General features: G+C 54.0%; 1 protein-coding gene across 1 annotated transcript; it reads left to right on the top strand.

Moving 5' to 3' along the window:
• On the top strand, positions 1-13,979 carry NCLIV_019660 (putative ubiquitin conjugation factor; the record flags this gene model as incomplete). The annotated part of the gene is made up of 25 exons (XM_003882160.1): positions 1-194; positions 851-979; positions 1,503-1,629; positions 2,088-2,255; positions 2,585-2,648; positions 3,209-3,354; positions 4,149-4,274; positions 4,531-4,699; positions 5,135-5,222; positions 6,041-6,253; positions 6,671-6,791; positions 7,010-7,177; positions 7,470-7,599; positions 8,021-8,225; positions 8,803-8,927; positions 9,512-9,657; positions 9,848-9,947; positions 10,204-10,344; positions 10,964-11,095; positions 11,442-11,542; positions 11,721-11,796; positions 12,140-12,228; positions 12,763-12,885; positions 13,268-13,398; positions 13,883-13,979. The coding sequence occupies 25 exons, from the start codon at positions 1-3 to the stop codon at positions 13,977-13,979; spliced, it is 3,309 nt and encodes a 1,102-aa protein (XP_003882209.1).
• Between the last annotated feature and the right edge of the window lie 1,038 nt (positions 13,980-15,017).

Genomic DNA, 15,017 nt, shown 5'->3' with positions numbered 1-15,017 from the left:
ATGGCAGATTCGCCGCAAGCGCCTTCGGCAGCGGACGGTACAGCTGCAACAATCAGTCCCGCAAAGGAAGACCATTTCTTGCAACTCGTTCTTCGACTCACTGTTGACCCAGCCACCGCTGCGTCTCCACACTGCCAGGTGTACTTTCTAAAACGTTACGCGGAGGAACTGACAAACGAGGGCAGGCCTTTGAAGTAAGCCGTGCTGGGGCAAACCCCTGCCACGACTTCAGCTGCCTTTCTGAGCGCTTAGGGATTCCCCCTTTTAGCCTACAGACCGTGCTACATGGCCGGGCACCGAGCAAGCGGGAAACGCAGGGGCTTCTCCGCGGTGCTGGGAACTCTTCCGTGCCCCGACAGGAAAACAGGCCAAGACGGAGAGAGGCCGTCGCAGGCGAACTGCCAAGGCCATCCCTGACTTACGCAGGGTGTGCACCTGTGTATGCGGAAACGACTTTGTCGTGGCTCGAGGCGCCAGATATACCAGACTGCATGTTGTTCATGGGGCTCGACCCTCTTTCCGGACGTGTTTTTGGCATGCAAGGACTTGTCTTTCGTTTTGCATTACCCATGAGTTTCCCTGGTACGGCGGCCTTGAGGCCGGAGGCTCCTCCCAGCAAAAAACTGTTCTGGGCGTGAGGGATCGCGTCGGGGTGACTACAGCGCTGGAGGCCGAGGAAGACGGCGTTGCCAAAGAACACAGATACGCTTCTCCCTCTGTTTGTCAGTCCCTCCCCCCCCCCCCCCCCCCTGGCTCTGCATGGTTGTCCCACTTTCCCGCGCATTTGCCCTAGTTTTTGTTCGCGTTTCCGCTGAATGAACGCGGCGATTCTGCGTTGTGTGACACGCAGGCTAGCGCGTGCCGATTTGGAGACAATTCTGATCAAACGCATCCAGGACGCCTTCAAAGAAGGCACTCCGAACGTCTTCAGATTCCTCGCTGACTGCTTCCATAGGGCCAATGACGAGGTGTACAGCAAGTAAGGGTCTCCGGTTCTTGGTCTTGGATGCTTTTCCGTGAGGGTGTCTCCACCGTGAGGCAGAAACGTGACGTTTGTCTCTGTGCAGGTTGCCCTCCTTTCGTGTCTCTCGACTGGTTCCTCTGTTCTCGAGTCGAGGACGGGTGCGTCGTCTCCGTCGCTTTCGTTTTCCTCTCTTCTGTGCATTGACTTTGCATAACCCAGGGAGGCTTTGTGCTGTCGCTCCGACGTTTGCTCCCGCGACTTCCTTGTCTACTGTCTCCTGCCTCTCGGCGGTTCTCCCTCTTTTCCGTTTTCCCTTGGACTTCTTCCTCAGCCTTCCCCCTCATTTTTCCACTCGTTTGCTGACTTCTTCACCCCCTCGCTCCGCACGCCTCTTTGACTTGTCTCTCGGCCCTTCACTGGCGCCTCGTTCCCTTTCCGTCCCCTCTTCCTCTCGGCCGTCCTTGCGTGCGTTCGCCCTTCCTCTCTTTTCCTTCCCTTTTCTTTCACCGCTTCCGTCCTCGCCTTTCCGTTTCTTCAGAGGCCTGCCGGCGGCTGCGCGCCCCGCTCTCGTGCAAGAGCTGCAGCGACAGTTCGTGGATTACGCGGTTCTTTTTCTCTCCTGTCCAGAGCTCTTCGAGCTTGACGACCCAATACCCTACGCGATGGTGAGGCTTCCCCTCGGTGCCCTGTCCTCTCTTTCCTGCATATCTTCGGCTCCTGTCTCCTCTTCGCTCAGGCAGCAGTCCACGCTCCTCCGTGATTGCCGTGTCTCCACCCCACAGGGGAGACCTTCGTGCGAAACAGCTCAGCATAGAACCAGGCCGCCTACATCATGTGTGCACCTACTGGTAGTCTGTGCATCTTACACACAAATCTATAGACTGAGCGTGCACACACACACATGTATGCATTTATATATATATATATATATATATGTATAAATATATGTATAAATATATGTATATTTAGCTCCATTCCTGGGTTCCGCCTGGTGGGGTTTTCTCGCGTCTCCGTTTGTGTGCTTTGTTCGCGTCGAGCGCGTCGGTGTTTTGTCCCCCGTGTCTCTCGCCCGTGCCACCGCCGGCAGACTCGGGCCTCCATTCTTTGGCTGCGTTTTCTTCAGATCGAGGAACAGCTAACGCAGTTTGTCGAGATGGGATGCCCTCTCTCCTTCTTCACGCGAATGATCGACACGCTGGTGCTGCAGGGAGCGGAAACCGGCGAGGACTTTCTCGGTCGTTGGTTCACGCCAGTGATCAAGTCCCTGTGTGACAAACTGGATCTTCACAGCGTAGGCGACGAAGCGACGCAAACAAGATGCTTTCTTGCCTTGTTTCATCTCGCGTCTGCACTGCTTCCCGCTGCCGGACGTTGGGTTCCTCGTCTCCGTCTTGTGCGTTGCCTCGCCCCACCCTAGTGATCCCACATCTCTGTGTGTTCCTCTTTTTCTCTTCTGTGGATGCTTCCCCCCCCTCCCCCCCCCGTTTCATTCAGTTCTGTCTTGCGTGCCCCGCTCGCCGCGCGTTTCCTGTCTTCTCCGCCACAGTCTCCTGTTGACGTTTTCTTCCTGTCTTGCATGCCATCTCGAGCTTCCTGGGCCGTGCGTGCGCTCCTCTGCAGATGACCGAATATAAGTCCGCTCCTTTCAACGCGTTCAAGTTCCTCTCGGGCCAAAAGGCTCTCGGTGAGTTCTGGAGTGAAAGGATAGGGCGACAAGGGAAACGTCGAGAAACGGGCGAGGGGATAGCCGCGTGCGCCGAGGCAGCGGGGTCAAAAGCGCCCCGCGAGAAGATCCACGAAAGGAGAACGTCTGAAGGGAAAAAGAGGCGTAAAAAAACGACACACAGAACGCACAAGAAACGGATAAAAGGGAGGTGTGCAAGAGAACTAGGAAAACAGCGGCGAGGCGAGGGAGAAAAATCCAATGCACAGACACGACTCGCGCAGATAAAAATCAGGATCCCTCTCTGCCCCGCATGTGGCCTGGCGTGTCACGCTGCCTTCTTTTGCATTCGCGGCCTAAACGCGTCTCGTCTTCCTCGCGCTCGGAGTCTTCCCGTAGACGCCGTTCTCCGCGTCGCGACGTTTCCGCACGGCCCGCCCGTTTCCTCGTGTCCGCTCTTTCCTGCGAGTCTTCTCCTGCTCGAGGCGCTCCGTGCGTCTGGTTCCTCGCGTTTCCTCGAGCTCGGTGCGGCGCCCGGGTCGCGGTTCATCGCGGGTCTGGAGTCTGTCTCTGCCCTACAGCGCGTTTGATGTCCGAGCCGGCGCTGTTGCTGCCTACGTTTCCTCGGCGATTCCCCGTGACGAAGCCTGGCCTGTTTTACCAAGAACATTCTCTCCTCGGACGACTCCTCGCGCAGACGCTGCTTGACGGCCCGACCCTGAAGAACGTAGGAACCACAACACAGGGGAAGCGGAAACATCCGGCGGGGCCAAGAGCGGAGAGACGACGCAAGTTGGAAACGCTCCAAAGAAAAACTCTCCTCGGCGGCTACCGAGAAACGCCTGCGTGCCTCTCACCCTACGCATGCACTACACATATATATAAATATATATATATATATATATAGGGATACGCGCACGTACACAGTCTCATGCAAATGGACAAACACATGGGCAAACGAATATATATATATATATATATATATGGGTATTTGCATGTGGAATTCTCCGGGGCGTTGCAGCAGGGGATTTTTGTCTTCTGTGAGTAGCGGTCACATGCGTGTCGACATTCAGAGAAAGATTGAGCACCGAGGGAGACGGGGCGGATGCTCCTGGAAGAAGGGTTTGGGCAGATAGATATGATTTCTGTGGCCTGTAACAAACTGGTATTTCAATTGATCAAAGTCCATAGAGGAACCCCCAGGAGTACAGCGACAGTGACGTATGGAAGCAGGGGTCGTAAACAGTGTCTACATAGTTTCGTGCATGTATATGCACATGGACTCTATTCAGATAGGTATGCATATGTATATATATATATATATAAATGTATAGAAATGTGTGGATGCTTGTCTGTGTATTGCATGTATCTGTTGCCTGCGGGTGTGCAGATTCCTACCAAGATCGGGAGTCTTTCCCGTTTTTCTTGGTTATGCCGACTTTCCGTTTTGCGCAGTCCCAGCGTGGGGTTTGTCTCCCTTGAGTCGAACTGTGGCCGCACGCCTTGTCTCGCTGTTCTCAGGGGCGCCAAGAAAGTTTGTCCATGAAGTACTTTGCCGGCAACCAAGCGTTGACAGCTCAGTACTTGCAGGCGACGGTACAGACGCTTCGCCACGATCAACAGAGCCACCAAGAGGTCTTCCTTCAGGTACGCGAACGGATGTGTCTTTCCCGCGCGCGCGTCGCTCTTCGCCTTTCTCGGGGCAGTTTCGGGTTTCTCTGCTGATTTCTCGACTCGCGCATTGCCCGCGGAGTCCCACTTTTCCTCCCGGGCCGTCTCCGGGGCCTTCGTCTCCGTCGGCCCTGTTGGCCGCTCGCGCATTTTCGTCTGTCCTTCTTCGGCTTCCAGCCAGGCGCCGCCTCGCGCTTCCACGCTTTTCTCACGAAGACTGTGTGTTTTTCAGATCGTGAAGAACCTGTGCCGAGCAGGCGCCGACTGTCGCCACCGGGTCGTCCGGTGGTACGGCCAGATTCTCAGCTCCAACGAGCTCCGCGCCAAGATGAGTCACATGCTTAGAATGACGCAGCAGCAGGCAGCAGAGTCCCTCGATCCCATGCACTCGATGCTCCTCAGTAAGCAAAGAACAGCCGCACGCGTGCCTGCACCGAGCTCAACTTCTCCAGCGTGTGCGGCCATACATATACATATATACACATATATGTATATTTACATATACATGCATATACATATATACACATATATGTATATTTACATATACATGCATATACATATATATACATATGTATGTTGGGGATCTGTAGGTAGGCAAATCTGTAATATAAGTCATGTGTTTTAAGCACGTTGCCCGGGCGCTGTGATTCGTGGCACGCAAGGTGTAAGCAACAGTGGAAGTGTGCCTTGATAGTGTATCTGTGAGGACACGCTTCATTTTCTTTTGGTGGGCATTTGCGTGAGGTCTTCTTCGCTACTACGCGCTAGATTTGTTGAGGAGCTGCGAAGGCGGAAACAGACGCTCTGTAGATTCTCCCCTTCTGCCTTCTTTTCAGAGGTTCAAGGGCAAACCAGTTATGGGTTCACGCTGAACGCCTTCTGGTCACTTCTCGGTCTCACAGAGCCGATCAAGATGGATAAACTGTGAGGCATTCCAAAAAAAAGTGGACGGAGGTCAACTCATCTCTCCATCGTACACTTGGAAGTTGTGAAACCTAAATGCATGCATACATACACCTACCTCACCGGGGAGACGCATAATGGACTGCTTTGCTTCATAGGCTTCTTGGTTTCTATCCGTTCTCCCTCGGATCGTTCTCTTCTCTTTGTTTCGGAGTGCTGCGCTGCTGTCTCTCGCTGTGAATGCCGCGGGCACACAAATACACAGCTCTCTCTCTGGTCTCTGTTTGGTATATATGCATATTGCGACCTGCGTTTCCCCTCGATTCCTTGTCTCTCTTCTGTGTCTTCTTCGTTTCCGCCATCCTCAAGGCAAGGACCAGCGATTTGTCTGGCGGGAAACACCCTTTTCTTTGTTGCCAACCGTCAACACTCGCGCATGCATATGCCTAAAACTATGTATGTATATATATATATATATATATATATATATGTATATGTATATATGTGTATATATATATATATATATATATGTACGTGCGTGTCGACGAGTTGGCGTGTGCGTGTAACTGCACTCGTTATGGATTCAAGTGCATTTGCGTATTTATATTTAAGTATGCATCCCTAAATGTAGACACGAATACGCAGAGCTCTGCAGAGAAGATGGCCTGTCTCCACCGGTTCGGTTATGCCTTTTCAGGACACAATTGCACTTGTCTTTACACACACGTACACACACACACACACGCGCATATGTGTGTGTCCACTTGCACGTGTGTGTGAGTTTGCAGAGATGCATGCGCGTTGCGTGGCGGCTGGCGTGTGGTCTGTGTTTCGTCCAGGGCGGATCTTTGTTACTTTTTCGGCTTGAGGGCGGGAGACCCTGTGGCGCGCGAGGCGCTCGGCGACTTGCTGAAGGACGCCAAGTTGGGCAACGCGGCGTCGGTCTCGAGGGCAGAAACGTTCGGCGGCGCGCACGGCGTGCTCAAGGCGGAGACAAAGTTCCCAACAGAGGTCTTCTGGCTGACGCTCAAGGCCATTCGAGTCCTCTTCAAGTGAGACTGATCGGACGTTTCCTTGCGAGCACCTCGCCTCTGAAAAGAGAAAGTGGAGACGCCTGACTGCCTCGTCTCGGTCTCACCAGAGAGGCGCCCCCAGGCGAACGGGAAGAGAGAAAGGAGACACCCAACTTGACAGATTGAAATCGAGATAGACACATACGCAGAGGGGAAGGGGGACAGAGAGGTGAAGGAGGACGACAGAGAGAAGGAAATGCAGGAGGGGAAAAGAGAGTGAGGCAGCGGCGTCTGAGTTGTCTCTCAGGATGCTCGGAAACGGCCTAAAGTATAGAGAGGCAGTCTAGTAGGTTGTCGAGGCTGCGATTTTTTTGTGACTTGTGGGCCGTCGACGAGGAGAACTTGTGTCTCTGCATTTCGCTTTTGCCTTGCTCCGGGGTCTGCTTCCTGTTTCAGTCCGTGCATGGCGGAGTTCACGCGCATTCTTCAAAAGTTCCAGGCCGTTCACGACCAAGGCACTTCGCCGACGTCCCCAGAATACCGCTTTTTGGTTGCCGAAATCTTGTCTTGGCGCACAGTAGGTTCTTTCAAGATCCCACGCCCTCCTTTGAGATCCAGAACTCTCGTCTCACCACATGCCTTCTCGCGAAAACACGGCTGAGACAGCAGCCGAGGCCGCCCGTCGTGGATGCTTGCAAGCTCATGTTGTCCAGGAGAGTGCAGCCTTTCGTCTCGTTTTCCTTTTCTTTCCGGCGCCCCGCCCAAAACCAGCTTCGCTCTCTGTTCTCTTTGCAGGTCGTCCTACACCCGAAATTCTGTGCGCTGTATTGGCACGTCGTGCATCTCGGTCTCTCTTGGCTCTTGCGAGCTGTCTACTGTTTCAACCTCGACGGATCCGCCCGGCCGGAAGAGGAGACTCTCTTGGCGAAGCAGCAAAACCGCGTTGCGGCGCTCGTCATGCAGGTGCGCGCAAAAACGGCTTCTCTTTCTCTCCGTCGCTCCTCTCCCAGGCGTTGCGCTTGCCGTGCTCGCAAAGTTGAGACGTCTTCGGAACTCTGAGACGTTTCTCTTTTAGGTCTTTAGCGCTCTGGGGCGTTCGCAGTGCAGGCGGCGTGAAAGGATTTTCGACCGGAAGATAATATGCGAAGAATACCGCGAATGTGATAGCGGGCCTTCACGAGGAGAGCCCCTCCCGCCGTCGCCGCCTCGCCAGTTCGGTTACGCGTTTTGCAGGTGTCTCTGTGTCTCCTTGCAGTCGTGTCCGCCGCCGCTCCAGGTCGAGAGGCAACGCGCAGCGCGGACCGCCTCCACTGGTAGCCAATCGCCTTCCTGCCACGCCGCCGGCAACGCGTCTGAGGAAATCACCACCCCTCCTCAGTTCGCAGGTGAGGGCCCGTAATTCCCTTGCGCCTGTCGGATCTCTCCATCATTTCCCCTCGCTACCCTTCTCCCTTGTTCTCTCCATACGTCTCTCTTGTTCTCTCCATGCGTCTCCCTTGTTCTCTCCATACGTCTCCCTTGTTCTCTCCATACGTCTCCCTTGTTCTCCCCATACGTCTCTCTTGTTCTCTCTATGCGTCTCTCTTGTTCTCTCCATACGTCTCGCTTGCGCTCGCTTTCTGTCCCTCTGTGTTTCACTCTCCTCGTTTCGGTTTGCTGTTCCACGCGCTCATTTCTTTGGCGACGAGGCGCGCGCTGGGGCGGCCGCGCCCCGGAGAGCCTTCACGGGAGGCCCGCGTAGGTCGTGCTTCAGACTTTGCTCGCGAGGCGCGAAGTGAGGCTGGAGTCGCTGCGCTTTCTTTTCAGCGTTGCCCAGTGCACTCGTGGAGGATCTCTTCACCAGCATTCGGCGCATGTTGGAGCTCCAGTCTGTCTACCTCTCCGTGCGAAGCACGCAAGGCTTCGAACAACCGCCGGTTGCGGCGATGGATGCCGAGCTAGTCGCCGCCGCATGCATTGCAGTAATGACTGCCTCGGACTTCTTCCGGAATGTCCACCTTCGGTGTGACGGGTGAGGACGGCGGAAAGAGGAAGTGGCGACAGGGAGAGGCCGCGCCGTGGTAAAAGCAGAAAAAGTGGCAGCTGGAGACTGAGAGAGACAGAAAAGAGAGGAAGAGAGGGAAAGCGAGAGAAACACACACCCGGCGGCGGATGGACGCATGTGTCTGTCGCGATTGCATGCGCTTGAGTGTACGTCTGGTTCGAAAGAGAGCAAACACTTTGAAAAGGAGGGTGGTGCGGGAAGCAGACCTGAGTTTTCTCGGGAGCCGAGGTCGCATGCATCGTCGCTTTTCGCAATGGAAAGTCAAGGTTACCGTTCGGCAAGATTTCGAGAGGCGAAGCAGCGAAACACGAGAGACTCCCGCGCGAGACAGCGAAAATCGAGTTTTGACGCGGAAACGGCAAACCACGCGGGCAGCGCGAAAGAAAGACGTGGAGCAGCCGGACACGGATCTTTTTTCAAAGTGTGCGTCTCTGCCTCTTTCCTGTGTTCCCCTCTCCGGGTCCCTAACCTTGCGGGTCTGTTTTTCGGTGCCTTCTCTCTCGCACTTTTCTCCTTCCTGCCCTCGCTTTTCTGGCGTGTCCAGCGCGTGCAAGACGCTCTACTTCATGTTCCTCACCGACGGCGTCCGCGGTCGTCTCGAGAGCATCCCCGTCGTCCAGGAACACCTTGTCCGGGCGCTCACGGAGGTTTTCATTGCTTCGGAGCGAGGTAGGCTCTTTTGCAAGGCTCTCACTCGGGAAATCGAGAGCCCCTTCTGCGGCGGAGATTTGGCGGCCCGTTCTCTCCAAGTCGTTCGCTGGGAAACTTCGCTCCGCACTGTCTGGTGGAGGGCGGTGACATTTCCGTCGTGCGCGTTTGCTCCCCCTCAGGCGTGTCTCGGAAAAAGATGCAGAGGGAAGAGACAAACCTGGCGGGCGCTCGAGTCGCTGCTTTGAGAGCTGCACAGCGGGGGGCTGCGGCCGGCGCCCTCGGGGGCGGTCTTTCTTTTCAGACAAAACGTTTGGCGTCTCCCGTGTTTTTCCGTTTCTGCGACAGTGTTGTGCGTAATCCTGGGATTTGAAGTTACTCTCGCGTACGGTTACATCAAATGAAACTGAGCATTTCAACTTTCGTGCCAGAAACGACCGCGCGTTCAGAAGAATCTCCAGTTTTTTTGTCCTCCGCGTCGCTCGCTGACACGGGTTCGCGCGGAACTTTGCTGCTTTGCTGTGGCGCCGTGCTTTTGAGAGAGACAGCAGCGACTGCATGCAGCTGTCAGGGACTTGGAGTGTGTCTGCCGTTGTCGCGCTCAGGCTCCTACTACGACCGCATTAACTTCCGCATTCCCATTGTCGATCTGTTCCAGAAGCTGCTTGTCCTCGACGACTACAAGGCGGCGCTGCATCGCCTCGGCTCCTCCAGTCCCGAGGTGCCGGAATCTTCGGAGAGGGCCCGGGACGTTCGCGAGACGAAGAAGAAGAATCGGAAGAAAAGGGAGAAAGAGAGGAAGAATGGCAAATATCGAAGGGACGCGCCGTTTCGTTCGTTTTGTTAGGCGAGGGGGCAAGAGCCGGTGTACAGGCGTCGCCTCGGGAGATCTGAGACGTGAACGCGAGAGACGTCTTGCCTTGTGCGTCGTGTGCTCTCAGAAATTCATCCACATGATTCACCTGCTCCTCAACGACGTCTCGACCCTCGTCGACCAGGCGATGTCTGCCTTGACGGAGATCCGAAAACGGCAGCTTGAGGGTAGGCGCGTGCTTGCGTCGATTCGGCTTTTTCGTTCCCTCCTTTCACTCCACGTCTTTCTGCGCGTCTCTTCTGCCCTGTCCTCTCTCTCTTCTGTGATGTCCACTTTCCTCTCTTCCTCTCCTGGCCTTCGTTCCCGGTTTTTCCTTCTGCCCCTGTTGCTCCCCTCTCTCTGCGCGCCTCTCCGCCGTTTTGCGCGTCCGATTTTGGCGTGTCCACCCGACTGTCTCTCTTCTTTCTGTCGTTCATTCCCCAGGCCGAGACCATGATGATCCGCCGCCTCAAGCGAGCGCGGCAACGGCGGAGAGCGCGGTAGCCGAGGCGGCGGCAGGGTCGAGTGCGATCGGAGCGTCTTCCTCTGGGACGGAAGAAGAAGAAGACGAAGAGGAAGAAGACGGTAAGACCAGAGTCGAGGCGCGTCTTCGCGGCAAACAGTTCGAGAGGAGGGAGACACCAGATTTGACAGAAGCCTAGCCCCGGTTGAACGGCTGTTACCCACACTGTTGGAGACGCCGTCTGCATGCAGATGCTTGCACACGTGTGCACGCCCACGTGGGGGGCAACGCAGATGAAAGCACGCCTGGTGCATAGAATTTGTAACAAAGATGTGGTCCGGTGTGATCTCTACACGCGTGCGGCGTTTTCGGTCTTTTGGTAGGCGCCTTCATTTCCGGTCTCGCTCTTATTTTCCCTCATATTTAGGCCTTTCTATGTAGACCGCTGTGGCGGATGCGTCCCCCAGGGAAACATTCGATGCATGCGTGTACATACAGGTGCAGTGTGCTTGTTCTGCGATGACTTCTGACACGGACTGCTTGCTCCTCTCAGGTGACGGTGTATATATATATATATATATATTTGTATATATATATATATATACGTAGATAGATATGTATAAGTGTGCATAGGCAACCGTTCTCTCCCTCTGCATGTGTACACATACTTGCACTTAGGCGTGCATTGCGGCACGTCAAGAGAATTGCACACGTTTTGCAGTGGTGTCTCCTGCGCTTCAGCCGGCGCTTCCTTGGAAGGAAATGCACAACTGCGACGGGAAACGTGGTCTCGCCTGGAGGCGACGACACGCGATCTTTGCAGTCTTGGCTTCAACGCATGCAGTCTGTTGAGTCTGTACGCCAAAGAATGTGGTACGTCGCCTCTCGAGCGGCTCAGAAAGCGGTCAGTGCCAAGCAGACGACGCACCGCATAGACCTTTCCTAGTGCCAGACTGTAGGTACACATAAATATGCATACGCATATATGTACAACTACGTGCCCGCAAAGGGGTTTATCTGTTTTTGTGGAGGCCCATGCATGCAAACGGCCACTCGTCTGTGTTCCTGCCTGGACCTCGGTAAAAAAGCAGAGAGACGCACTGTCGTGTGCTGCATGCGTCCTGACGGATTTGAGGATGTGCTGTTGAACCTGTGCATGTCAGCCAGTGTATGGGTTTAATTGGGGTGAATGTTTCTTGCAACTTCTCTTTTGTCCTAGGCGCGTACATCATTCGCAGTTCAAGCATTCTGCCTCAGGCTGTCACGACGTTGGACTGCTGCTTGGATCACCTCGTGGGGCCGCAGTGTCTCCAACTCAAAGTAGGTTCTTCGTTTTCTTCTCTTCTTCCTCGGATCCTGTTTTCTACAGTGTGTATCCATCGACATTTTTCCGGTCCTCAAGCGTTGTCTTCTTCCGTTGATTCGAAGGCACTCGCCTGTTCTTTGCCGCGCTGGAGTTCCCATCGCGCCGAGACCGTGCCTCGCTTGTCCCCGTCAGGTCAACAACATGGAGAGTTACAACTTCCAACCCAAGAACTGGCTTATGAAGGTGCTCGAGAGCTACGTCTATCTGTGTAAGCCTCAACTAGCGAAATCGCAAAGGATGCTGTGCACTCGGTCTTGTCTCGGTGGACATCCTCCATTCACAGTTATATATATATATATATATATATATATATAGAGAGAGAGAGAGAGAGAGAGGTTTTTGCATAGGGATTTCTAGGCAGATGCACATACGTGAAGAGATGTGAATCTACATATAGGCGTGTAAACATTTGGTGTCTAGCGACAGAGTCTCGTTCTTTTAAAGGTCGCGAACCAGATCGGTAGTCGGGGAAAGCGAGGCGAGACAGTTGTTTTGCGTGCCAAAGTCGCGAAGCCCCCCCACCAAGCAGACTGGTTTCTTGCTGCATGCAGTGCAAGCTGACCCGGAGGGTGGTGACCAGCTGGTGGCGGAGATTTTGAAAGATGGGCGTTATTTCCAGAAGGAAACCGTGAACAAGGCCGTAAGTGACTTGTCGCTTTTCCGTCTGTTTCCACTCGTTTCTGGCTGGGTACGTGCACCTATGTGCACCAGGCGATCGAGTCGATCTGTGTAGCTTTCTCTTGCCCTTCTCTTGTGTCTGGCTGAAAACCTTATTCACGAACCGCTACTCCTTTGTCCTTTGCTTGTGTCCTCCAGTTTTTTCTCGACAGTGCGTTCGTTTTGAATTCTCTGGCCGTCGATCCCATGTTTCGTCGTCCCCCGCCTGTTTCACCCCTGTGTGCACTTCAGAAAGCTTTGGCCGTTTTCTGTTTTTCTGCGTCACTTCCTTTGGCTTTCTCTTCTTTCGCTTTTGCTCCTCTTTCTTTCTGTCGCGGCCGGCTTCACAGTTTGCTGGGAAGACACTGTTTCTATGCTCCCATGCTGCCTTAAGTGTACAGTGGGAGAGAACTGTGGTGCACTTGTCGAGATTCGGAGTAGATAAGATCGCCTTGTCTTCATGGTGAGGACGGAGGCGTTTCTCTTTCTTTTCCGGCTCCGACTGTCTTTGACGCAGTACCGGATCGCCAAACGCGAGGGTCTGATGAGCGTAAAGCTGCTTGAGAAATTCCAAGAGCTCGTCAAGCGCCTCTCAGAAGGCAAGGAAGAAGACTTCGAGATCGACTTCGATGCCTTCCCGGTGAGAGCCGAGGCCAGCAAAGCCACCGTTGCAAATCCGACCATCTTAGTCATCAGCTGGGATTTAAACCGTCCAGATCTTTGCCTCAAGCATATATATATGTATATGCGTATATATCTGTTCATACATGTATATGTGTGTAACAAACACGCACGCGACACGAAGGGAGCAAGAGACGCCCTTTCGTGAGTAGGCGGGCACTAAGTTCCTGTGATTTTTAACGGGATACGCGGATCGACGTATGCATTTATATACCTATATAAATATTCAGAGAGATATGTACCTTATTTTGGTGAGGGAACATCTGCCTAGCGGAAGAGAGCGTGGACGGAAGAACATGGGGAAAAGCTGTCGCATATCCGTTTTTCGGTTTGGCATGCAGGCCGAATATCTAGACCCGATCATGGCGGATGTCATGACCGACCCCGTCAAACTCCCGACCAGCAACAACATCATGGACAGAAAGCACATTGAAAGGCATCTCATGTCGGATCCGTCGGATCCTTTCAACAGGTGGGCGGGGGCAGCAACTGTGTAACCGGCTTTATATTCGGGTTGCCGCTGTACAAAGAAAGCGATAAGGACAAGCGAGCACCTAGGTAGACAGGCAGCTGCGAGAGGCTCTGCAGTTCATGTGTTCTCAACGCTACTCGTTCAGCGACAAGAGGGTGAGGAGGCAGAAAACGGTCCCTGGGTTGGGGGGCGAGGCCAACGTGAATGGGGCTGGCTAGAGCTGCTCATGTTTGATGCGCAGTGGAAGAAACGCGCTCGCGGCGGCGACTGCAGTGTTCAGCCAAAAAGGGAACTGGCGTGTCTCTCGGTAGAAAAAGTATAGGTTGTCTTTTCTCTGGTGGGCCGTGGAGAACTCCGAGGCCGCATTGCCTTGGGAAGGACCAGAACGTTTTCAACCGTTCATGTGAACAGGGCGGAAGCAAACGAGGGCGCGAGTTCGCACAATTCCCAGACAGTGTATCGCGTCTACATGTTGTGTTTTCAGAATGCCTTTGACGAAGGAGGAGCTTATTCCGTTGCCATATCTTCGTCAAGAAATCATGGACTTCATCGCCACACAGCAGAAAGCCAAAGCGACGTAGGACAAGATACCTCGCACATGATCACGTCTTTCAACGGTGTCTCGCTGGTGGCCGTCTGTGTCGGGGGCAACCTTCAGTCACGGAAAAGGTCCTTTTTGTCTGGTGTATAAACGGCACGCGAGGAAGACGCTTCCGGCAACTTCCCTGAGCAACACCCATATCCAGTGCAACCGCTGGCGCCAAAAACTCTCCATCCAAAGCTCGTTCGTCCACATTTATGTGTGCATCGATGGGAGGGGCTATCTCCCGATTTCAACTCTGGCAGCAAGCCGTATATCCGCGTGGCTGGGCACACCCACTTCCTTACATGCGCATATTATATATATATATATATATATACATGTACATACATATACATTAACGGAGGGGGGGGGGGCTAAGGGCCACGTAGAAAGGTGTATGCGCATGGCTAAATATGCATTTGTTTGTCCAAGGTCGCCTCGTACATGCTTCTGGTCGGGTTGACATGTGCGTCAGCGTATAGACGATAAAAATCACTTCGAGGCGCCTCGGTCAGAATCGAGTGTACGTGGAAGGCACTGTGACTGCGCTCTGCGCTCTTTGAGTCGACTTGCGCAGACGTGCACGTGCGCATGAGCATGGATTTGTAGGGATGAATGTATGTATATTCCGTACGTGTATCATCTACAGGTATTACAGAATTGCATCTGTATGTACATCTACGAATATATGTACCTGCTTACCCGAGGCCCCCGTTCCGGAGACGCGTTTTGCTTTCCGGAGGGAGAAGGGAAGGAAACTAGATTTGCGCAGGGGTGCGTGGGGCAGGAGAGAGGGTAGCACAGAGGCTGAGCACATTCGTAGAGAGAGGTTTGGATGCCTTTTCCAGTGAGTTCCTGACTTTCCGGTGAATTTTGTGGGCTGGAGCACAGCAGCAGCCTAGAGGAAAGCTCTAGACCGCTTTCCACACCGCCGTCACAAGGATGCGGTGTCGGTCTCAGAGTAGTGTCCAGTAGAGAATCCCGGCTCAGCCGACACCGGCTGATTCTGGGGAGCAAGCAGCCTGGCAGTTCACGT

The sequence above is a fragment of the Neospora caninum genome, chromosome VIIa, assembly GCF_000208865.1.
Source record: "Neospora caninum Liverpool complete genome, chromosome VIIa".
Classification (NCBI taxonomy): domain Eukaryota; phylum Apicomplexa; class Conoidasida; order Eucoccidiorida; family Sarcocystidae; genus Neospora; species Neospora caninum.
This window is presented reverse-complemented; position numbering and strand designations above follow the sequence as displayed.